The 24,785-nt window shown below is 37.9% G+C and overlaps 2 protein-coding genes and 1 pseudogene across 2 annotated transcripts; all 3 read right to left on the reverse strand.

Moving 5' to 3' along the window:
* Nucleotides 1–1,590: 1,590 nt before the first annotated feature.
* LOC129355924 (gastrula zinc finger protein XlCGF8.2DB-like) lies at nt 1,591–2,396 on the reverse strand (annotated as a pseudogene).
* A 10,716-nt stretch (nt 2,397–13,112) lies between these two features.
* Nucleotides 13,113–14,553, reverse strand: LOC129355913 (gastrula zinc finger protein XlCGF8.2DB-like). Its single transcript, XM_055025559.1, has 2 exons — nt 14,043–14,553; nt 13,113–13,970 (listed from the first exon to the last, which is right to left on the reverse strand). Exons 1-2 carry the CDS (start codon nt 14,496–14,498, stop codon nt 13,293–13,295), a joined length of 1,134 nt encoding a protein of 377 aa, XP_054881534.1. The 5' UTR covers nt 14,499–14,553; the 3' UTR covers nt 13,113–13,292.
* A 4,999-nt stretch (nt 14,554–19,552) lies between these two features.
* On the reverse strand, nt 19,553–24,737 carry LOC129355917 (gastrula zinc finger protein XlCGF57.1-like; the record flags this gene model as incomplete). The annotated part of the gene is made up of 2 exons (XM_055025562.1): nt 19,553–19,828; nt 23,407–24,737. Coding segments are annotated over 2 exons (1,515 nt in total), but the record flags the coding sequence as incomplete, so codon positions are not given.
* Nucleotides 24,738–24,785: the final 48 nt, after the last annotated feature.

A 24,785-nucleotide genomic window follows, 5' to 3' on the forward strand; every position in this document is an offset into this window, starting at 1 on the left:
CCAACCATTCCCCAATTTAAAAAACAAAAAAGCGCCTTTTCTCTGCATTGGTAATAGCCACATAAATATGAATAAAAACCATGTTAAAATGGAAAGATATCCTGCTTTGACTGAGACACCTTCCCTGAATGACATCATTTAATCCCTGTATACAAACTCATACCAGTAGCTCAGAGTACTGGTGTGATGAAGTAGAAAATATTATTTTCATCTTAGCTATTAATTTTTCCAAGTTAGCTAGATGATGCATATTCTGACAATTTGGATGTGGAGCCTGTCAATATCTGCATCCCGTCTCTTTCCCCAAAATATTATTGTACAAATGTAATAATGTAGAAAAGTTTACATCCTTCTCAACTCTCTGAGTTTGCAGGGGATCCATATTTTGGCAAAGCAAATTCTGAGGCCTGTCGATATTTGCATCCCATTTTTCAACCCAAAAGGTGTCATAGAGACCAGAAGGTTTTTTTCTACATAAAGACACTAGAAGGTGTCTCTATGTAGAATATTTGATACAAACCATCTAATCACCATCTAATCGTTTTACATTACAGGATATTTTCTCCCATCTGATCTTTTATGCCTCTGAAATTTAAGATTATACCCTCTAATCACTCAGTCTAGTTGCTGGAATTTTTCACATGGGTAAGGTGTTAACTTCTCTTCTCCCTATCAAAACTTTCTTTTCTTATAGGCTGCAGCTCCAGAGTGAAAGGTAGCAACAAGAGCACTGAGAATGGCAGTTGACCTTATCACTGCTTTTGCAGAACAATGTTCAAATAAATCCCAAGAAGCATTAAAAGCACAATATTATAACATTAACATGAATGCTACAATAAGATTCTGGAACATTGAAACTTTGTGAGACGATTACTTGTTATAATGCATAAATGAATAACGCTGAATAAGAATGATTAAATGTTTTTAATCCAAACAAGATAATTACTTATTGTAATGCATGAATATATTCGTTAGCAAAACAATTACAAAACGACAGCAAGAAAATCTCTCAAGGAAACTGTTGGATCTGAACACAAAACATTTATCAAACATTTCACAATATGAGGAAAGAGATACAGTTGAAGTTTTAAATGCAATAGAATTGAATGGAGAGCCAGCTTCAGGACGTCTGCTATCTCCGTCTCCAGGCCAGTTCTAACGTTCTCTCATACAACTCAATATTTATTACATTGAGGCGTTGCTTACAAATCATTTGCATAGAAGGAGACCAGATTTCAGTCACAAGTCTCTGCTCAAACAATGTTGTCATCCTGCATCCATGCAGCTGTTGTCTTCCAAGCACATTTTCATAGCTCTTGAAGATCCTGTCTGTCTGTCAATTTCTTGTTTGTTTCTCTGGGCTACAAAACAAGAGTTTCTCAGGACTTCTAGTCTTTGATCCATTCTCCTGCTAAGGTGATAACATTTTCTTTATGACTGGCATTTTCGTCTAGTCAAGCTATCAGTGTAGCTGCGGCTTCAGGCATTTTGCTTCTCAAATCGGCCTGCTTCCTACTGCTACAAACACACATCCTTGGTGCAAATAAATATCACATTTAACAACTTAATTAAAAAATTCCACCACTTTATAGATGTAAACCCTCCAGTAAATAACACATTTTTATTACAATGACATTTATAGTGAACTTTTAAGACTTTTCACCAGTGTGAATCATCATGTGTTGAGTTAAATGCTGTTTTTGACGAAAACTTTTTCCACAGTTCCCACATGAAAACGGCTTTTCACCAGTGTGAATCATCATGTGCCGAGTTAAATCCTGTTTTTGACTAAACCTTTTTCCACAATTCCCACATGAAAACGGCTTTTCACCAGTGTGAATCATCATGTGCCGAGTTAAATCCTGTTTTTGACTAAACCTTTTTCCACAATTCCCACATGAAAACGGCTTTTCACCAGTGTGAATCATCATGTGTTGAGTTAAATGCTGTTTGCGACAAAAAACTTTTTCCACAGTTCACACATGAAAACGGCTTTTCACCAGTGTGAATCCTCATGTGCTGAGTTAATGCCCGTTTTTCACTAAAACTTTTTCCACAGTTCACACATGAAAACGGCTTTTCACCAGTGTGAATCATCATGTGCTGAGTTAAATGCTGTTTTTGACTAAACCTTTTTCCACAATTCCCACATGAAAACGGCTTTTCACCAGTGTGAATCCTCATGTGCTGAGTTAAACAGAGTTTATGACTAAAACTTTTTCCACAGTTCACACATGAAAACGGCTTTTCACCAGTGTGAATCATCATGTGCTGAGTTAAACTCTGTTTATGATTAAAACTTTTTCCACAGTTCACACATGAAAACGGTTTTCACCAGTGTGAATCCTCATGTGTTGAGTTAAATGCTGTTTTCGACAAAAACTTTTTCCACAGTTCACACATGAAAACGGCTTTTCACCAGTGTGAATCATCATGTGTTGAGTTAAATTCTGTTTATGTCTAAAACTTTTTCCACAGTTCACACATGAAAACGGTTTTTCACCCTTATGAATTCTGATATGATCACTGACAGCACATTTGGCAGTCAATTGTTTTTTACAGATGACACCTGATAAAGGTTTTCTTCTGTCCTGATTTTGGTTCTCAGTTTCATCAGGCTTTTCTAAGATGTCTTGGTTCCTGTTTGGTTCTGATTCAGTTTGGTATGTTTGCTGATCAACAGGAACCACCATGCAGGTATCAGTCTCCTGTTTTAATTCAATCAGTTCTTCACCCTGACTGCAGTAAACTTCTTTCTCTTCCACTTTTATCTGCAGGTGTTCTAGATCCTCCTGTTCTTCTTTTATCTGATGTTCTTCTGGCTCTTCCTGTTCTTGTTTCACCTGCAAAGGTTCTAACTCCTCCTGGTCCAGAGTGGATCTCCTCTCCTGGTTATAAACGTTACACTTCAGAGAATCTGGACAAGCAAACAGATAAAAAGAATAAGTGTTAACTTTACTGAAGTAAATAGTAGAAATTGTTCACAGTTTAAGACACAAATGAACAAAATAACATTGAAAATTCAACAGCGTAGACAGAGATACACATCAGTCAACAAATCCAGCTGACATTTGGAGAATTCTCAAATGAGCTTCAGGTTCTGTAAACAGCTTCGATTCTATCGCTTCATCCGCGTGTTATTTTGGCCCCGGCAGCCTCATCAACGACATGTCTTTCTCAAAAAGAGAAAAGTAGACACAGAGTGTCGGATTTTTCAAGAAAAATTGACTGCTTATTTGTTCATGCAGGTGAATGGAAAACCCGTGTGCCTTGTGTGCCTGCAGCAGGTTTCGGTGCTTAAGGAATACAATATTCACCGCCACTATGAAACTCAGCATGGTGAAAAATACAAGCACTTGCAAGGAGAACTGAGAAATCAGAAGATAAATGAAATGTTGACGGTCTGAGGAAACAGCAATCTGTTTTCACCCAGAGTCGAGGCCAGTGATGCTGCGGTGAAAGCCAGCTAACTAACTGCTAGCCAAATAGCGTTAGCATCAAAGCCTCACTGTAAGGAGAGTTCGGCAAGAACTGCATGCTGAAGCTGCTCAAGTTGTGTCCTGAGAAGCGACAAGCTTTTCCAATATTAGCTTGACTAGAAATACCGTCGCAGACAGGATTTCAGAACTATCGGCAAATTTGGACAACCAGCTCAAACGAAAAACGGAGTCATTTCTGGCATTTTCTGTTGCCATTGATGAGAGAGAGTACTGATGTTGCAGATGTCGCTCAACTGGCCATATTTATTCGTGGAGTTGATGTTGACTGTCAGAGGAGTTTCTAGAGTTGGTGCCCATGACCGACATCTGAAGACATTTTCCGCTCCGTTGTTGGAGCGCCGGACCGAGTCGGGACGGACAGAGTCGGGATGGACCGAGTCGGGGTGGAAATGATTTAAATTGATTTTAAATCATTTCTAAATTTTTATCTGTTTGATGTATTTTGTCACGCAGGACAGTGTTTGAAGTTCCAAAAACTGAATAAATGTTTTGCAACTTTGTACAATCACTGTGATCAGTTCTTATGCATAATGCATTTAAATAAATGTTTAACTGAGTAAAATTATTGTTGAAATTGTATATACTTTTCTTAAAAAGTCTGAAGTTATTCATAATATATTTTTGTAAAAGTGAAATTTGTTTAATTTAAAAATCAACGAGTCCACTTTCATTAGTTCCATTTAATCTTGCAATGAGTTAATTTGTGCGGCCCCTTGAGATCAGGTTGAGCTGAATGCGGCCCCTAAACCAAATGAATTTGACACCCCTGCTCTAGAGGCTTGGAAGTTATGTCACTGCGTGTGACGTTTACGTCACTGGGCGCCATCTTGTATGGCAACATACCAAAACAAACATTTTTTGATGGTTTTATCACCTTTCCGCTGTATCTTCCTCTTCCATAATGCTGAAAAGCAGTTTGAAACAAAGTGGGCTATATTGTGAAAAGCTTCTCCCAGAAGCCCAAAAAAACGCTACATGGAAAAATATCTAAAATTAGACAAATCGACCCGTTAGAAATAAAGAGTTGGAGAAGAGACCCTGATCATCCTCTAATAACAAGATAGGAAGACTTTGAATTACTTTGGATTTACACATGTACAATGAAAGAAAATCCAGTTGTAAAAGTGCAACTAAAGTATGAAATATGTAAATATAAATCTAAATATGCAACTGCTGGAGATGCATCAGCAACTCTCGCAATAGGCGAGTTAGAAAACGGATGGATGGAAACCAAACACACAAACAGTGTTGCACTCACGAAACAGACTCTTCTTCAGTTTCGGCAACTTTATTTGCACATGATGTGTGTATTTGTGTTGGGGCTGCCGTTACAAAGTCCCTTCTTCCAGAGCTACAACGTTTTAACTGACTACTGACACTACTTCCACTACACAACGAAACACTGATGCAGCACAAAGCTCAGATTGTGAGAAACTCCATTTTCTCTCCATAAATCAGCCATTCTCATTGTGATGTCTGCGTTCATTTACCTGCTAACAAAACATTTATCCGGGAAAAGAGCGTTTACTAAAATGATCCTCATGCAGAAAGGTGCAGACATTTAGACCTTAACCTGCATCCAAACGCTGCTGTTTCCTACCTATTCGGTGTAAGATGATCTGGGGAGTCCGGGAGAAATCAAGCAGTCTGCTGATCGTCCATCTCTTCCTCCGACTGGACGATGATTTCTTTAAACTCTGTCAATGTTTCTGCAGTTCACTGCTCGCTGATTCACTGGTTTAAGCTGGACTGGAGATATTTATTAGAGAAACACTCAAACATTCAACAACACAGACCATGTGCCTCTCTGTCTTCTTCTTCTTCTTCTTCTTCTTCTTCTTCTTTTTTCTCTTCTTCTTTGGAGTTTTATGACTGTCGTTCATTCATGTCATCGCATTACCGCCACCTTGTGGATCCTACGATCATTACATCTACAGATTTCTCATAAAGTGCCAGTTCTCTTTGCAGAACCTAAAATCTTTTCCTAGTAACAGAATAAGCTGCAACAGAAAAGAGAAAAATACAACTAAGACAAAAGAAACACTAAATTATTGAAGACAATAATAATCAACCATACTACAGAGACAACATGCAAGTTTTATACAATGATAAGGAAGGAAAAACAAGGGCAAGACGGTCTGGTTCTTATGCAGCTGTGGAAAACAACCTTCCAGCCTTGTACAAGTAACCCAAATAGTTCTTTACAAGAAATTCAATTCTTTTGGTCAGAGTTCACAAACATTTCACATGACATGACTAGCAGTAATTTTTCCATGACAACTCGTTAAAGCTGGACTGGAGATATTTATTAGAGAAACTCAAACATTCAACAAAACAGAACATCCGCCATCTCATTGTTCTTCCTCCTATTCTTCTTCTTGGAGACTTTATGACAGTCGACATTCACATTGTTTATTCTGGATAATTTGAGCAAATAGGGTGAAATATCATTCACCTAGCACTCGAAAAGTGAGACAAAGATGGGCAACCGCCGGTCAGAGATTTGATTGTTTTCCGACTTTTCAAATCAGTTTCAATCTCATTTTACTTTAAAGACAAAACTATCACAAAAACTTTTTTGCTAACTTTAATTAGCCAAAAATTTGGTTTAAGTTGGACTGGTTTAAGCTGGACTTGAGATATTTATTAGAGAAACACTCAAACATTTGACAAAACAGACCATGTGTCGTTCTCTTTGTCTTCTTCTACTTCTTCTTCCGGTGTGAGGAGGACGTGAGTGGAAGAGCGAGGAAGAGAGCTCGAGAGCGAGTGGTTTTCTATATCTTTTGTCTTTTCTTACTGTTTTTTTTTTTTGGGTGTTTAATTTACTTGTTTAATTGTTTTTTCTTGTGTTTAGTTTTATCACGTTTAAGGGGTTTTTGTTCCTTTGTTTGGGGTGTGGCCGTCGGGCGTGCCTGGCTTGCCAGCGTCTCACGACAACAATGGTGGGTGTTGTCGGTGGTGGGTCTTTCTCCACGCTGACACGGAAGAACGCATCAAGGTGGGTGCTGGCTCTGTGTGCAGCGTGGAGGAAGTTTGTTGGCGGTGGGTGAATGATTGGGCACGGGAGCATCAGGTCAGCAGCACGAATAAATGGGGCAGTGGTTTTGTTTGTTGAGAAAGTGGAGCACGCACAACAGGTGGTGGGAAAGGGTGTATCAATTGATGGTTTATTTTTACAGGTGTCACCTCTCACATTACCGAGCACTAGGGTGTTGTTATCTAATGTTCCTCCTTTCATAGCGACAAGTTTTTGGTAAAGGAATTATCGAGACATGGAAAAGTGGTGTCACCGGTGAAAAGATCTTATCTGGTTAAGTCGCCATTGTTAAACATGTTGTCTCCCACTGGAGACAACTTTTCATTATTTTAACAAGAAAGACAAGGTTCAACGGTAGCAAGGGAACAGAGGGTAGGTGGGGAGTTTTTGAAGAAAGTGAGTGTTGAGTTAGTGGAGGGAAGTGGTAGGAGTGTGTGTGAGAGAGAGAATGAGAGCACGGTGGTGTGTGGTGGTGGGCTGACTGGTGATGGTGGTGAGAGTGTAGAAGGGGAGAGTGGAGATGTACAGTGGGGCAGGAGGAAGGAGTGAAAGAGAACATGATACATCTAGTGTGTGGAGATATGGGAGAGAGAGGAGAGGGACAGGTGGATGATAAGGTGAAAGAAATAAACAGTGAGAAATCAGTTGCAAGAGGTGGAACAGAGAAAGAAAAGGGTGAGGCAGAGGAGGAAATGGATTTGGAAGCGAATACTCCGGCAAGGAGACGGAGTAAGAGAAGGAATGTGGTGACCGCAGAGCAGGCCAGCAGGCAGGCTAATAAGGTAACTGGAGAGAGGAAAGAAATGTCTGAAAGCAGTGATGAGGAGAGCTGTTTTTCTGACACCAGTGAGATCTCGATGTCACAAGGGAGTAAAGAACCAAGATACCCAGTAGAAACTTTTAGAACATTCATAAAAGAAACGAAAGGACTTAGGGGTATAAAAATAGAAAGCTATTTTCCTGACTTAAAAATATTTTATTCCTCTGCAAGATATTATGCAAAACACAAAGAAGTATCAGAGTTTACGGACACAGAGGTTTTTTTAGGTTAAAGAAAATAATGACAAAAGTTAGAAAACAGTTTTAATGATGCATAATAGCTTTTTAACATTACTCACGGGTTGTTTTTTGTATTTTGTTTTTAGCCTTTTACTCATTATGAATTCGTTTAAGATTGCATCTTTAAATCTTAATGGGGCGAGGGAGGCTAAAAAAAGGGCTTTGGTTTACCAAATGATCAATCAGAAAAGAATTGATGTTTTGTTCAAACAAGAAACACATAGCGATCAAATGACTGAAACAGAATGGGTTAAAGTGGAGGGGGGAATAGTGTTGAGTCATGGCACCTCAAAAAGTGCAGGTGTAGGGTTTGTTTTTCTAAAGCTTTTACCCCACTTAGCATAGAGACTGAGCACATCATACAAGGACGGTGTCTTTTAGTGAAGACAAAGTTTGAGCTTTTTAATTTTGTTTTAATTAACATCTATGCTCCGATAGCCAATGCAGAGAAGAAGCGTTTTTATGAGAAAATTGGGGAACGGTTGGGGGATTGCGGGACTGAGGATTATGTTTTTATAGGTGGGGATTTTAATTGTACTGAGAATGAGTTTTTAGATCGAAATCACACAGAGCTGCATCCGATGGCCCAACGCGTCTTGAAGCAGCTGGTCTCGTCTCATGGCCTGGTGGACGTATGGAGGAGGATGCACACAGGCTCCAGGCAGTTTACCTGGTCCCACATTGTTGATAGTAAAATCTCTTTAGCTCGTTTAGATCGTTTTTTATTGTTTTAAACACCATTTTAATGTGTTTAAAACATGCCAGATCTTACCTGTGGCTTTTACGGATCATTCGCTGCTTTTAGGTAGTGTTTTTATCAGAAACATTTTACCTAGAAGCGCATACTGGCATTTTAATTCTGCTTTGACTTACGATCAGAGTTTTAAGGAGGTTTTAACTTATTTTTGGACCGGTTTTAGAAAAAACCGGTCCATACAAGAGCTCCACACAGCCCTCCAGAGCATGCAGGGCCAGAGGTCCCCAGGCGTTGATGGGCTAACAGTGGAGTTTTTCAAGGCCTACTGGGACCTTCTGGCCCAGGACATGCTCGAAATGTACAACGAGAGTCTAGCTACCGGTTCGCTCCCCCTATCCTGTCGCAGGGCGGTCATCACCCTGCTGCTGAAAAAGGACAACCTGCAGGAGATTAAAAACTGGCGCCCTGTGTCCCTCCTCTGTACGGACTATAAAATCCTCTCGAAGGCCCTGGCCACGAGAATAGGAAAAGCCATGGAGCAGGTCATCCACCGGGACCAGACCTACTGCGTCCCCGGCAGGTCCATGGTGGACTATGTCTACCTAATTCGGGATATTTTGGGTGTACAGACAGGCTTGATTTCATTAGATCAAGAAAAGGCTTTTGACCACGTTGAACACGACTTCCTCTGGAAAGTAATGAGGAGGTTTGGGTTCAGCGAGGGTCTTATTGCCAAGATCCAGGTGTTGTACGGTGACATTGAGAGTGTGCTGAAGATCAATGGCAGCCTGTGTGCTCCTTTTAGAGAGGCGTTCGACAGGGCTGCGCGCTCTCGGGAATGCTCTATGCACTCTCCCTGGAACCCCTTTTAAAGAAGATGCGATCAGACATTCACGGCTTGGTTTTACCCGGTTTTAAAGACAAATTGGTTTTATCTGCCTATGCTGACGATCTCGTGGTTTTTATTAAAGATCAAAAAGACGTCAGCGTTTTAACAGAAATCATAAGAAAGTTCTCCATGCTGTCTGCCGCCAAAGTAAATTGGGGAAAAAGTGAAGCCCTGGCTGTTGGCGAGTGGCCCGACGGACTCCCGGCTCTCCCCAAAGGCATGACCTGGAGAAAAGATGGCCTAAAATATTTAGGCGAGAAAAGTTTTGTTGAAAAAATCTGGCAAAACCTAGAACAAAAAATATCAAACAAACTTGCAAAATGGAAATGGTTGCATGAAAAAATGTCGTACAGAGGAAGAGTGTTAGTGCTTAATAATCTGGTCGCATCACAACTCTGGCACAAGCTCATTGTACTAGATCCACCGTCAGGGCTGCTGGCAAGAATACAGAAGGAAATGATTAATTTTTTCTGGAACAATCGTCACTGGGTGCCACAGTCGGTGTTGTTTTTATCCAGAGAAGAGGGGGGCCAGGGCCTTGTCCACCTGGCCAGTAGAGTCACTGTGTTTAGGATACAGTTTTTACAAAAGTACCTGATAGGATCTCCTGTGTGGAAGGATGTAGCCAGTTGCATTCTAAGACGCATGAATTCCTTGGGATTGGATGCTGCTCTGTTTTTAACAAATTTTAGTCTTTTAAGGTTTAAAGGAACTCCGCAATTTTATCAGAGCGTTTTTAAATCATGTGCTCTTTTTAGATTGCGTAGAGCGGAAATGACTGATTCTCTGCATTGGCTATTAGAAGAACCCTTGGTGTACGGAGCAAGACTGGATGTTAGAGAGGACACGTTCCTGGGGCTAACAGAGACGCTGTCTAGAGCCGGAATGATGACCTTAAAGAGGCTGATCCGAGCATCAGGAGCAGACTTTGGCGATGCCCAGGAGGTCGCTGCCGCACTGAAAGTAAGGTCTACAAGAATGATGGAACGTGTCCTGATGAGAATAAGAGAAAATTGACTGGAAAAGAGAAGAGTTTATTGCAGGCATACAAGGATGGAGCATGCCTGCCAAAAGAAACAGATCCTTTTCCTAAGGTTCTTCTGAGTCCAAGCTTTGAAGAGGACAGCGGTCCTCTGCTAAAGACCATGGACTCAGAAATGGATTTGTGCAAAGTGGCACCAAAGACTTTATATAAAAACTGTGTGAAAATCCTAAACAAGAGAACACTTTGAAAGAGGGACGTCAGCGTGTGGGTTGAAAGACTGAAAGGACAACCAATCCACTGGAGGACAATGTACAAACCGCCGATTAGAAAAAAGATTGGCGACCTCCAGTGGAGGATACTCCATGGTGCTATAGCCACCAACGCGTTTTTATCGGTGATTAGTCCTGGTTTTATAAATGAGTGTCCATTTTGTAGGTTGTCAGAGAGTTTTTCATGTTTTTATAGATTGCACACGATTGATAGTCTTTTTTAGTTTTTTTATCGACTGTTTTTAGTCTTTTTAAAATGATTTTTACCGATGCACTATTTATTAACGGAGTACGTCATAGTAAAGCGACTAGTTTTAAGTCAAGGCTTTTAAATTATTTATTAGCCGAGGCAAAATTAGCTATATATATATAACTCGAAGAGACAAGATGCAGGATGGACCTCAAGTTGATGTTGTGGCTCTGTGGAAAGTAAACATCAAGGCGAGGCTGAGTTTGGAGTTTGCTTTCCACAGGGCCACTGGGAATGTGCAGGGTTTTTAGAGTTATGGGATGTGACAGTGTTGTGCATCATTTCAGAAAATAATGAACTAATTTATACTGATGTTTTATTATAATGTATTTTTTTGTAATGTATGACATAGGATTATTGTAAAACAACAAAAAAATAAAATTGTTTTATTATTATTGTAAATAAATGTTTTGTAAAAATCAAATCAAAATCTTCTTCTACTACTTTTTCTTCTTCTTCCCCTTTACATTGTAACGGCAGTTTGCATCCATTGCTCTTGCACTACTGCCACCTATTGGATCCTCATATCTATGTCTCATTCTAATATCTTTGATTTACATATTTTCTACAACTAATAAAAACATGTTCCATAGAATCACACCAACTTCATAAACCAGTAAGATGTTTCCTCATCTTAAAAAGAGTTCCATTTAAAAAAACTGACTGGTTCTTATTCTATTCATAATTATCTCCTCCCTCCTGTTTATTCCGCTAACCATTACTACATCAATTGTATATAAATGACTTCCACTTATTTCATTATCCCACCTAATTTTCCAAATCTTCTTCCTTCCTCTCCAAACTATACTTTTGCCTTCATATTTAAATCACTTTACTGGCATATCAACAACTTCTTGTTTAACAGCCTCCTCAGCCAACCTATCTGCTCTTTCGTTACCCAAAATACCCACATGAGCAGGAATCCAAAATTATATTACATTTTTATTTTGTTCACGTATTCTGTTATGAACAGCCATAACCTCATTTCATCTCTTTTGTTTTCTTCTGCTGCAGTTTTTTTTTTTGTCTTCTTCTTTGGGATTTTATGATTAACTGCATTCATGTCATCGCATTACCGCCACCATGTGGATCCTACGATCATCACAACTACAAATTTCTCATATAGTGCCTATTCGGGGAGTCCGGGAGAAATCAAGCAGTCTGCGCTGATCCCATCTCTTCCTCCGACTGGACGATGATTTCTTTAAACTCTGTCAATGTTTCTGCAGTTCACTGCTCGCTGATTAACTGGTTTAAGCTGGACTGGAGATATTTATTAGAGAAACACTCAAACATTCAACAAAACAGACCACGTGCCGTCCTCACTGTCTTCTTCTTCTACTACTTTTTCTTCTTCTTCTTCTTCTTCTTCTTCTACTATTACTACTACTTTTTTCTTCCTATACATTGTAACGGCAGTTTGCATCCATTGCTCTTGTACTACTGCCACCTATTGGATCCTCATATCTATGTCTCAAATTCTCAAATCTTTGATTTACATATTTTCTATACCTAATAAAAACATGTTCCATAGAATCACACCAACTTCATAAACCAGTAAGATGTTTCCCCATCTTAAAAAGAGTTCAATTTAAAAAACTGACTGGTTCTTATTCTATTCATAATTATCTCCTCCCTTGTTTATTCCACTAACCATTACTACATCAATTGTATATAAATGCCTTCCATTTATTTATATCCCACCTAATTTTCCAAATCTTCTTGCTTCCTCTCCAAACTATACCTTTGTCTTCAGATTTAAATAATTCTGTTATGAACAGCCATAACCTCGTTTCATCTCTTTTGCTGTCTTCTTCTTCTTTGGGGTTTTATGACTAACTGCATTCATGTCATTGCATTACTGCCACCTTGTGGATCCTACGATCATCACATCTACAGATTTTTCTCAGTGCCAGTTCTCGTTGCAGAACGTGAAATGTTTTCCTCGTAATATAAGAGAGCAGAAAAAATAGAGATACAACTAAGACAAAAGACACACAGAATTACTGAAGACAACAATAATCAACCAAACTTTAAAAAAATCAAGAACTATCAATGAGTGATTTCATAAAGTTTTTAAATGGATTTTTTATCTAATCATCAAAGAAAATGTAAAGTCAGTGCATGACAGCACATTGTATTTTTGATTATAAGTGTATTGAGATAAACAACATCCATCCCTCACACTTTCTCTATACATAATAGAATAATACAAATCAATCCCTCAAGTCCAATCTTGTGAGAATATTCTGGAAGGGAGTCCATGTCCAGTCAAACTCTGTTAATGCATGAAATTAGTCACAATGGACCACAATGTCTCTTCATCTATCAGCATCAGTACTGGCTCTCCTCAGGGCTCTGAGCTGAGCTTTTGCTCTTCACGTTGTACAAACACAAATACAGTCTGATATAAACAGTATATAAGTACAATAACATACAGTTTATCATTATTGTTGGATGGTTGCACAACGTCCATATGATCACATTTAAATACTAAAATTTTCAGCTTTATAGACATGAAACCCCTCCAGTCTTTCATTCTAGTTTTTAACAAAATCAAATCTATAGTGAACCTCAACATAGGACATGTACAGAAAATAATTTTACAGCTTTTCACCAGTGTGAATCCTCATGTGCTGAGTTAATGCCCGTTTTTCACTAAAACTTTTTCCACAGTTCCCACATGAAAATATCTTTTCACCAGAGTGAATCATCATGTGCTGAGTTAATGCCCATTTTTCACTAAAACTTTTTCCACAGTTCACACATGAAAATGGCTTTTCACCAGTGTGAATCATCATGTGCTTAGTTAAATGCTGTTTACGACTAAAACTTTTTCCACAGTTCACACATGAAAACGGCTTTTCACCAGTGTGAATCCTCATGTGCCGAGTTAAATCCAGTTTATGTCTAAAACTTTTTCCACAGTTCCCACATGAAAATGGCTTTTCACCAGTGTGAATCATCATGTGCCGAGTTAAATCCTGTTTTTGACTAAAACTTTTTCCACAGTTCACACATGAAAACGGCTTTTCACCAGTGTGAATCCTCATGTGCTGAGTTAAATGCTGTTCATGTCTAAAACTTTTTCCACAGTTCACACATGAAAATGGCTTTTCACCAGTGTGAATCCTCATGTGCCGACTTAAATTCTGTTTTTGACTAAAACTTTTTCCACAGTTCACACATGAAAACGGCTTTTCACCAGAGTGAATCATCATGTGCCGAGTTAATTTCTGTTTTAGACTAAAACTTTTTCCACAGTTCACACATGAAAACGGCTTTTCACCAGAGTGAATCATCATGTGCCGAGTTAATTTCTGTTTTAGACTAAAACTTTTTCCACAGTTCACACATGAAAACGGCTTTTCACCAGAGTGAATCATCATGTGCTGAGTTAAATCCTGTTTTTGACTAAAACTTTTTCCACAGTTCACACATGAAAACGGCTTTTCACCAGTGTGAATCCTCATGTGCTTAGTTAAATTCTGTTTTTCACTAAAACTTTTTCCACAGTTCACACATGAAAACGGCTTTTCACCAGTGTGAATCCTCATGTGCAGAGTTAAACTATATTTATGTCTAAATCTTTTTCCACAGTTCACACATGAAAACGGCTTTTCACCAGTGTGAATCCTCATGTGCTTAGTTAAATTCTGTTTTTCACTAAAACTTTTTCCACAGTTCACACATAAAAACGGCTTTTCACCAGAGTGAATCCTGATGTGCTGAGTTAAATACTCTTTTCGACCGAAACTTTTTCCACAGTTCCCACATGAAAACGGCTTTTCACCAGTGTGAATCCTCATGTGCTGAGTTAATGCCGTTTTTTCACTAAAACTTTTTCCACAGTTCACACATGAAAACGGCTTTTCACCAGTGTGAATCCTCATGTGCTGAGTTAAACTATATTTATGTCTAAAACTTTTTCCACAGTTCCCACATGAAACGGCTTTTCACAAGAGTGAATCCTCATGTGCTGAGTTAAATACTCTTTTCGACCGAAACTTTTTCCACAGTTCCCACATGAAAACGGCTTTTCACCAGTGTGAATCCTCATGTGCTTAGTTAAATTCTGTTTATGTCTAAAACTTTTTCCACAGTTCACACATGAAAACGGCTTTTCACCCTCATGAATTCTGATATGATCACTGACAGCATATTTGACAATCAATTGTTTTTTACAGATGACACCTGATAAAGGTTTTCTTCTGTCCTGATGTTGGTTCTCAGTTTCATCAGGCTTTTCTAACATGTCTTGGTTTCTGTTTGGTTCTGATTCAGTTTGGTATGTTTGCTCATCAACAGGAACCACCATGCAGGTATCAGTCTCCTGTTTTAATTCAATCAGCTCTTCACCCTGACTGCAGTAAACTTCTTTCTCTTCCACTTTTATCTGCAGGTGTTCTAGATCCTTCTGTTCTTCTTTTATCTGATGATCTTCTGGCTCTTCCTGTTCTTGTTTCACCTGCAGAGGTTCTAACTCCTCCTGGTCCAGAGTGGATCTCCTCTCCTGGTTATAAATGTTACACTTCAGAGAATCTGGACAAGGAAACAGAGAAGAGAGAAATTGTTAACTTTACTGAAGTAAATAGGAGAAATTGTTCACAGTTTTAGACAGAAATCAACAAAATAACATTGAAAATTCAACAGCGTAGACAGAGATACACATCAGTTGACAAATCCAGCTGACATTTGGAGAATTCTCAAATGAACTGATAAAAAATATATATTTTATTTATTACAAAATTAAACGTTGTAGGGATTATTGTTAGTATTTAATAGTAAACTGTATTATTTCAATATATTATTTTTTTATTACTTTGAATAATATTTAAATGTAATTTTTGTACACTTTAAATTTTTGGGGTTGAGTTATAAACATGAATTTATTTGTAGGTTAATAGTTGTTTAGTTTTTGTTCCTTTATTATTTTGCTTTTCTAAGTTAGACTGGAAGAACTGTGGGTCCATTTGCTGAAAGTCCGGAGGCTTGGAAGTGACGTCACTGTGTGTGACGTTTACTTCGCTGGGCGCCATCTTGTATGGCAACATACAAACATTTTCTGATGGTTTTATCGCGTTTCCGCTGTATCCTCCTCTTCCATAATGCTGAAAAGCAGTTTGAAACAAAGTGGGCTATATTGTGAAAAGCTTCTCCCAGAAGCCCAAAAAAACGCTACATGGAAAAATATCTAAATTAGACAAATCGACCCGTTAGAAATAAAGAGTTGGAGCAGAGACCCTGATCATCCTCTAATAACAAGATAGAAAGACTTTGAATTCATTTGGATTTACACATGTACAATGAAAGAAAATCCAGTTGTAAAAGTGCAACTAAAGTATGAAATATGTACAATATAAACCTAAATATGCAACTGCTGGAGATGCATCAGCAACTCTCGCGATAAGCGAGTTAGAAGACGGATGGATGGAAACCAAACACACAAATAGTGTTGCACTCACGAAACAGACTCTTCTTCACTTTCGGCAACTTTATTTGCACATGATGTGTGTATTTGTTTTGGGGCTGCCGTTACAAAGTCCCTTCTTCCAGAGCTACAACGTTTTAACTGACTACTGACACTACTTCCACTACACAACGAAACACTGACGCAGCACAAAGCTCAGATTGTGAGAAACTCCATTTTCTCTCCATAAATCAGCCATTCTCATTGTGATGTCTGCGTTCATTTACCTGCTAACAAAACATTTATCCGGGAAAAGAGCGTTTACTAAAATGATCCTCATGCAGAAAGGTGCAGACATTTAGACCTTAACCTGCATCCAAACGCTGCTGTTTCCTACCTATTCGGTGTAAGATGATCTGGGGAGTCCGGGAGAAATCAAGCAGTCTGCGCTGATCATCCATCTCTTCCTCCGACTGGACGATGATTTCTTTAAACTCTGTCAATGTTTCTGCAGTTCACTGCTCGCTAATTAACTGGTTTAAGCTGGACTGGAGATATTTATTAGAGAAACACTCAAACATTCAACAAAACAGACCACGTGCTGTCCTCTTTGTCTTCTTCTACTTCTTCTTCTTCTTCTTCTCCTTTTTCTTCTTCATCTCCTTTACATTGTAACGGCAGTTTGCATCCATTGCTCTTGTACTACTGCCACCTATTGGATCCTCATATCTATGTCTCAAATTCTCATATCTTTGATTTACATATTTTCTACAACTAATAAAAACATGTTCCATAAAATCACACCAACTACATAAACCAGTAAGATGTTTCCCCATCTTAAAAAGAGTTCCATTTAAAAAAAACTGACTGGTTCTTATTCTATTCATAATTATCTCCTCCCTCCTGTTTATTCCTCTAACCATTACTACATCAATTGTATATAAATGCCTTCCATTTATTTCATTATCCCACGTAATTTTCCAAATCTTCTTGCTTCCTCTCCAAACTATACCTTTGTCTTCAGATTTAAATCATTTTACTGGCATATCAATAACTTCTTGTTTAATAGCCTCCTTAGCCAACCTATCTAAGTCAAGCCACTTAGCAAATTTTACTCAATAAGTTGAAGACTATAGATAGATTTAGATAGATTTTATTACAGACTCAAAGTCCAAATTACATAAAAAAAAGAAGAAGAAAAAACAAATTGATAAAAGTAGAAAAAATACATAAAATAACGGCTACTAGCGTTTCAGGAGGCAGTCATACCAATGTCTCCAGAGTACAGATGAGTATTTTACTGCAATATATTTTACTGCAATATATTTCATCAACAGTAGGATAATGCTATTATTAGACTCGTTTATATGACAAATAAAATTAAACATAAGCTTTCTTAAACAGCCATCAAAATGCTGACGCGAGCGGATACAAACAGTTCACTGGCACTGGTCCATCTGGGCTTATTTAACAAAAGTCATTGTCAGCCACCTTCAATCTTTGAAGACTGGCTCTTTGAACGTTGCACCACAAATGTGCAGTATACAGTGATGTACAATATGATCTAAACAAGGATATTTGCCTGAGCAGATGACATTCGGACCTGACGGTAAATCACAGACAGTCTGTCGACACATGACCAAGATATTTTACTTCATTAGAGAAATTCAATAGAGTCCCAGACAGCTTGAAATTTGGAAATGCCCTATTTTTTTCCTCCTTAGTGCAACAGATCAAGATACTTTTTGATGGATTGAATTTATCATGTAGGTTACCAACATGATGCAGTTTCTGAAGACCAGCTGAACTGGGACTAAAAACGTCTCGGTCATCAGCATACATTAAATGATTAATAATAGTTTCACCATCCATGCAGCCAGTTCTACACAGGTTCAGGAGATTAGAGAGATCATTCACATGAAAATTAAACAACATAGGAAATAAAATGCTTCCTTATCTCAGACGAAAGGATGCAGACATACACTTGTCCCATTTGACCTGCATAGTTTGATTAGCACACCAATAGGACAGACATCTTACTATATATTTGCCCACAACAGCGTTGCACAATTTTAAAATTAGTTTTTTCTGATTTACACGATCAAAGCCTTAGTGGCGTCTAAAAACACAGAAAAACTGTAGAGTTTTTACTGTTATAATTATCCAGTAATTCTCATGTATCAGGTTGGACTTGAACCCAAATTGATTGTCTACAGACATAACAATCTGCAAATTTTGGCAAAAGAATAAGTTCAAAGACTTCAGAGTGTGTACTAGGTTATAGTTATCAGAGCTGCCTATTTTACCAGCTTTTTTTTTTAAATCACCGGAAGTAGAAGTACATTCATCAAGCTATCAGGAATAAAAACAGGAATAATAAAATCAGTGAAACACAAGGCAAGAAGAGGGGCGACCCTTGAACTCCATTCCTTCAGATTTATTTACAGACAGTTCCTTAATTGCTTGATAGACCTCGTGTGTTTTGATCATTTCTACAGTACTAACCTTGTCAACTTGAAAGGGTTCACTGTATACACAGGAAAATAATTTTCTGTAGTGACGTTGCCAAAAATCAACAATCATATTCGTCCCAGAAGCGCCATTGACAGTGCAAGGGAGAGAGGATTTACTGTTGTTGATGGTTTTAACCTCTTTCCAAAAGGCTTTTGTATCCTTACCTATAAGCTTTTTTGCCACGCAGTCAGCCCTCATGGTTTTCTTATTCTGGATAATGAACCATAGTGCATATTTGTATTTTGCATTAGACCGCTTTTTATGTTCAAATAAAGGGCCCTGCCTAGGTTTACCTGCTAGAGCCCAAGAAGTAGTAGCTTCACTGTGGTATTTAGACACATAGGTGTTGCAGCCTGGTCTGTTTTGAATCTTTATATTACTTTTATCATAAGGCAGGCCAGCTCCCAGTAGCTTCAATTATATTAGAATATAATCCAGTTATATTGGCTCTGTGTCCAATAATAGAGCAGTTACCGTCTGAACAAGTAACTGCCTCTCTTGGTATTTTAATGGTACATAACAATTGATCAGTTTGGGCATAGTAATGAGCTATTTGATTACTGTTCACATTTAGTTGACACCTCGAAGGGGATGTGGTCAACAGTGGACATATTGCATAAGATATTTAGGTATAGCATAGCAAGATGAGCATCTGCTGTAGTCATACAATGGTCCAACCAAGACACAGTATGCCAGGCTTCATTTACATAAATGTAGCTAGCAGCTGGCAGACGCTCTTTACTTGACAATACTAGATTAGAATTTGTTAAAAAAAAAATGAATCAGGTGTTTAGCAAACTGAGTTTTTATCTGAGATGTCTGCATTCATGTCACCCATGACAACCATGTTATGGTCAGGAATAAAATGACAAATTAGGCTTTTTTATTAGAATTTCTTTTTTTTTTGCGCTCTAAATTAATAACTACCCGAGTGATTTCTCATGTGGACAGTTAAATAAAATTTTTTACTCAAACCTTTTCCACAAATAAGACACCAAAAAGGCCTCGTATTTGTGTGAATTACAATATGATTAAGTAGAACATGTTTTTGACTGAAACATTTCCCACAAGTGACGCATTAAAAGGGGGTTCTCCACAGTGTGAGTTCTATGAGCATCAAAAGCAGATTTGAAAGCAAAACACTTTCCACAGGTAGCACATGAAAAAGGCTTTTCCTTCCTATGAGTTCTCTTGTGAGCATCGAAAGCAGATTTGAAAGAAAATTGCTTTTCGCAGATCACACACATGAAAGACTTTTCATCTGTATGACACCTCATGTGACCAGTTAAAAGCCTTTTTTGACAAAATATTTACCACAGATCACACACAAAAACGGCATTTTCCTGTGTGAATCGTCATGTGTCGAGTTAAAACCTCTTTTTGACAAAAACGTTTTCCACAAGTCAGACATAAAAATGGCTTTTTACCAGTATGAGTTTTCATGTGAGCCTCAAAAGCAGATCTGAAGGCAAAACGCTTTTTACAAATGATACATGAGAAAGGTTTTCTTCTGTCCTGATGTTGGTTCTCAGTTTCATCAGGCTTTTTTAACATGTCTTGGTTCCTGTTTGGTTCTGATTCAGTTTGGTATGTTTGCTCATCAACAGGAACCACCATGCAGGTATCAGTCTCTTTTAATTGAATCAGCTCTTCACCCTGAATGTAGTAAACTTCTTTCTCTTCCACTTTTATCTGCAGGTGTTCTAGATCCTTCGGTTCTCCTTTTATCTGATGATTTTCTGGCTCTTCCTGTTCTTGTTTCACCTGCAGAGGTTCTAACTCCACCTGGTCCAGAGTGGATCTCCTCTCCTGCTGACTTAGCTCATCCTCATAAACGTCATGTTGTAGGTGATCTGGAGAAGAAAACAGAGAAAATTAGGAATTCACTTCATTGAAGTAAATAAAAAACTTCCATCATTTAAGAGAGAAGTCACCCAAACAAAACAAAACAAAAAAAAAAACCGGAACTCCACTTTAAAACCAACCCGGGAGCAACGTCCCCCAAACAAAAGTTCCGCTTCGCCACTGCTGCTCCGAAACAAACAAAATATAACTTGTTCATTTTTGGAATAAATCGAATAAGTCATACATTAAAATATTTTAAAATTATTTAATAAATATTAATACAACCAAAATAAAATAATGGGGTGGCAGTTTTAGGTGCGCCACATCTTCACTGCATTGATTCTCCCGTGGCTTCAAAAGTATTAACCCTTGAACTGAATTTTATCACATAAACACATCTGAAAATATATTTCATAAGAATTTTATGTAATTATCCAACATAAAGTGGGATACAATAGTGAAGTAACACTAGACATTTAGACCTTAACCTGCATCCAAACGCTGCTGTTTCCTACCTATTCGGTGTAAGATGATCTGGGGAGTCCGGGAGAAATCAAGCAGTCTGCGCTGATCATCCATCTCTTCCTCCGACTGGACGATGATTTCTTTAAACTCTGTCAATGTTTCTGCAGTTCACTGCTCGCTGATTAACTGGTTTAAGCTGGACTGGAGATATTTATTCGAGAAACACTCAAACATTCAACAAAACAGACCATGTGCTGTCCTCTTTGTCTTCTTCTTCTTTCTTCTTCTTCTTCTTCTTCTTCTTCTTCTTCTTCTTCTTCTTCTTCTTCTTCTTCTTCTTCTTCTACTTTTTCTTCTTCTTCTCCTTTACATTGTAACGGCAGTTTTCATCCATTGCTCTTGTACTACTGCCACCTATTGGATCCTCATATCTGTGTCTCAAATTCTCGTATCTTTGATTTACATATTTTCTATACCTAATAAAAACATGTTCCATAGAATCACACCAACTTCAAAACCAGTAAGATGTTTCCCCATCTTAAAAAGAGTTCCATTTAAAAAAACTGACTGGTTCTTATTCTATTCATAATTATCTCCTCCCTTGTTTATTCCTCTAACCATTACTACATCAATTGTATATAAATGCCTTCCATTTATTTATATCCCACCTAATTTTCCAAATCTTCTTGCTTCCTCTCCAAACTATACCTTTGTCTTCAGATTTAAATAATTCTGTTATGAACAGCCATAACCTCATTTCATCTCTTTTGCTCTTTGTCTTCTTCTTCTTTGGGGTTTTATGACTAACTGCATTCATGTCATTGCATTACTGCCACCTTGTGGATCCTACGATCATCACAACTACAGATTTTTCTCAGTGCCACTTCTCGTGGCAGAACGTGAAATGTTTTCCTCGTAATAGAAAAGAGCAGAAAAACAAAAAATACAACTAAGACAAAAGACACACAGAGAATTATTGAAGACAATAATAATCAACCAAACTTTTAAAAAATCATGAACAATCAATGAGTGATTTCATAAAGTTTTAAAATGGATTATTTTATCTAATCATCAAAGAAAATGTAAAGTCAGTGCATAACAGCACATTGTATTTTTGATAATTAGTGTATTAAGATAAACATCATCCATCCCTCACACTTTGTCTATACAGAATAGAATAATACAAATCAATTCCCCAAGTCCAATCTTGTGAGAATGTTCTGGAAGGGAGTCCATGTCCAGTCAAACTCTGTTAATGCATGAAATTAGTCACAATGGACCACAAGAGCACTGAGAATGGCAGTTGACCTTTTCACTGCTTTTGCAGAACAATGTTCAAATAAATCCCAAGAAGCATTAAAAGCACAATATTATAATATTAATATGAATGCTACAATAAGATTCTGGAACATTGAAACTTTGTGAGACGATTACTTGTTATAATGCATAAATGAAACCGCTGAAAAAGAATGATTAAATGTTTTTAATCCAAACAAGATAATTACTTATGTAAGGCATGAATATATTTGTAAGCAAAAAATACAAAACGACAGTAAGAAATCTCAGGAAACTGTTGGATTACAACAGAAAAATTTATCAAACATTTCACAATATGACGAAAGAGATACAGTTGAAGTTTTAAATGCAATAGAATTGAATGGAGAGCCAGCTTCAGGATGTCTGCTATCTCCGTCTCCAGGCCAGTTCTAACGTGCTCTCATACAACTCAATATTTATTACATTGAGGCGTTGCTTACAAATCATTTGCATAGAAGGAGACCAGATTTCAGTCACAAGTCTCTGCTCAAACAATGTTGTCATCCTGCATCCATGCAGCTGTTGTCGTCCAAGCACATTTTCGTAGCTCTTGAAGATCCTGTCTGTAAATTTCTTGAGGTTATAAAAACTTTTCTCTTGTTTCTTGTTTCTCTGGGCTACAAAACAAGAGTTTCTCAGGACTTCTAGTCTTTGATCCATTCTCCTGCTAAGGTGATAACATTTTCTTTCTGACTGGCATTTTTCGTCTAGTCAAGCTATCAGTGTAGCTGCGGCTTCAGGCATTTAGCTTCTCAAATCGGCCTGCTTCATACTGCTACAAACACACATCCTTGGTGCAAATAAATATCACATTTAACAACTTAATTAAAATGTTATTACAATGAAATTAATAGTGAACTTTTAAGACTTTTCACCAGTGTGAATCCTCATGTGCTGAGTTAAACAAAGTTTATGACTAAAACTTTTTCCACAGTTCTCACATGAAAACGGCTTTTCACACAGTGTGAATCATCATGTGTTGAGTTAATGCCTTTTTTCCACTAAAACTTTTTCCACAGTTCACACATGAAAACGGCTTTTCACCAGTGTGAATCATCATGTGCTGAGTTAAATGCTGTTTACGACTAAAACTTTTTCCACAGTTCACACATGAAAACGGCTTTTCACCAGTGTGAATCATCATGTGCCGAGTTAAACAAAGTTTATGACTAAAACTTTTTCCACAGTTCACACATGAAAACGGCTTTTCACCAGTGTGAATCATCATGTGTTGAGTTAATCCCTTTTTTTCAGTAAAACTTCTTCCACAGTTCACACATGAAAACGGCTTTTCACCAGTGTGAATCATCATGTGCCGAGTTAAATGCTGTTTTCGACTAAAACTTTTTCCACAGTTCACACATGAAAACGGCTTTTCACCAGTGTGAATCATCATGTGCCGAGTTAAATGCTGTTTTCCACTAAAATTTTTTCCACAGTTCACACATGAAAACGGCTTTTCACCAGTGTGAATCCTCATGTGCCTAGTTAAACAAAGTTTATGACTAAAACTTTTTCCACAGTTCACACATGAAAACGGCTTTTCACCAGTGTGAATCCTCATGTGCCGAGTTAAACACAGTTTATGACTAAAACTTTTTCCACAGTTCACACATGAAAACGGCTTTTCACCAGTGTGAATCCTCATGTGCTGAGTTAATGCCTGTATTTGACTAAAACTTTTTCCACAGTCCACACATGAAAACGGCTTTTCGCCAGTGTGAATCATCATGTGCTGAGTTAATGCCTTTTTTTTACTAAAACTTTTTCCGCAGTTCACACATGAAAACGGCTTTTCACCAGTGTGAACCATCATGTGTTGAGTTAAATGCTGTTTACGACTAAAACTTTTTCCACAGTTCACACATGAAAACGGCTTTTCACCAGTGTGAATCGTCATGTGCTGAGTTAAACAAAGTTTATGACTAAAGCTTTTTCCACAGTTCACACATGAAAACGGCTTTTCACCAGTGTGAATCATCATGTGTTGAGTTAATGCCTTTTTTTCAGTAAAACTTCTTCCACAGTTCACACATGAAAACGGCTTTTCACCAGTGTGAATCATCATGTGCCGAGTTAAATGCTGTTTTCGACTAAAACTTTTTCCACAGTTCACACATGAAAACGGCTTTTCACCAGTGTGAATCATCATGTGCCGAGTTAAATGCTGTTTTCCACTAAAACTTTTTCCACAGTTCACACATGAAAACGGCTTTTCACCAGTGTGAATCCTCATGTGCCGAGATAAACAAAGTTTATGACTAAAACCTTTTCCACAGTTCACACATGAAAACGGCTTTTCACCAGTGTGAATCCTCATGTGCTGAGTTAAACTCTGTTTATGACTGAAACTTTTTCCACAGTTCCCACATGAAAACGGCTTTTCACCAGTGTGAATCCTCATGTGCCGAGTTAAATGCTGTTTTTCACTAAAACTTTTTCCACAGTTCACACATGAAAACGGTTTTTCACCCTTATGAATTCTGATATGATCACTGACAGCATATTTGGCAGTCAATTGTTTTTTACAGATGACACCTGATAA

This window comes from Poeciliopsis prolifica, unplaced genomic scaffold (genome assembly GCF_027474105.1).
Source record: "Poeciliopsis prolifica strain line A6 unplaced genomic scaffold, Auburn_PproV2 SCAFFOLD150, whole genome shotgun sequence".
NCBI classification, from domain to species: Eukaryota; Metazoa; Chordata; class Actinopteri; order Cyprinodontiformes; family Poeciliidae; genus Poeciliopsis; species Poeciliopsis prolifica.

Bases quoted from the DNA above. Each gene is read 5' to 3' on its own strand.
- LOC129355913 (XM_055025559.1), bottom strand. From the start codon at position 14,498: ATGAGGATTCACACTGGTGAAAAGCCGTTTTCATGTGGGAACTGTGGA. The intron at 13,971-14,042 runs GTGAACTGTGGA...TCTGGTGAAAAG, and splicing joins GTGAAAAGCCGTTTTCATGT to CCGTTTTCATGTGTGAACTG.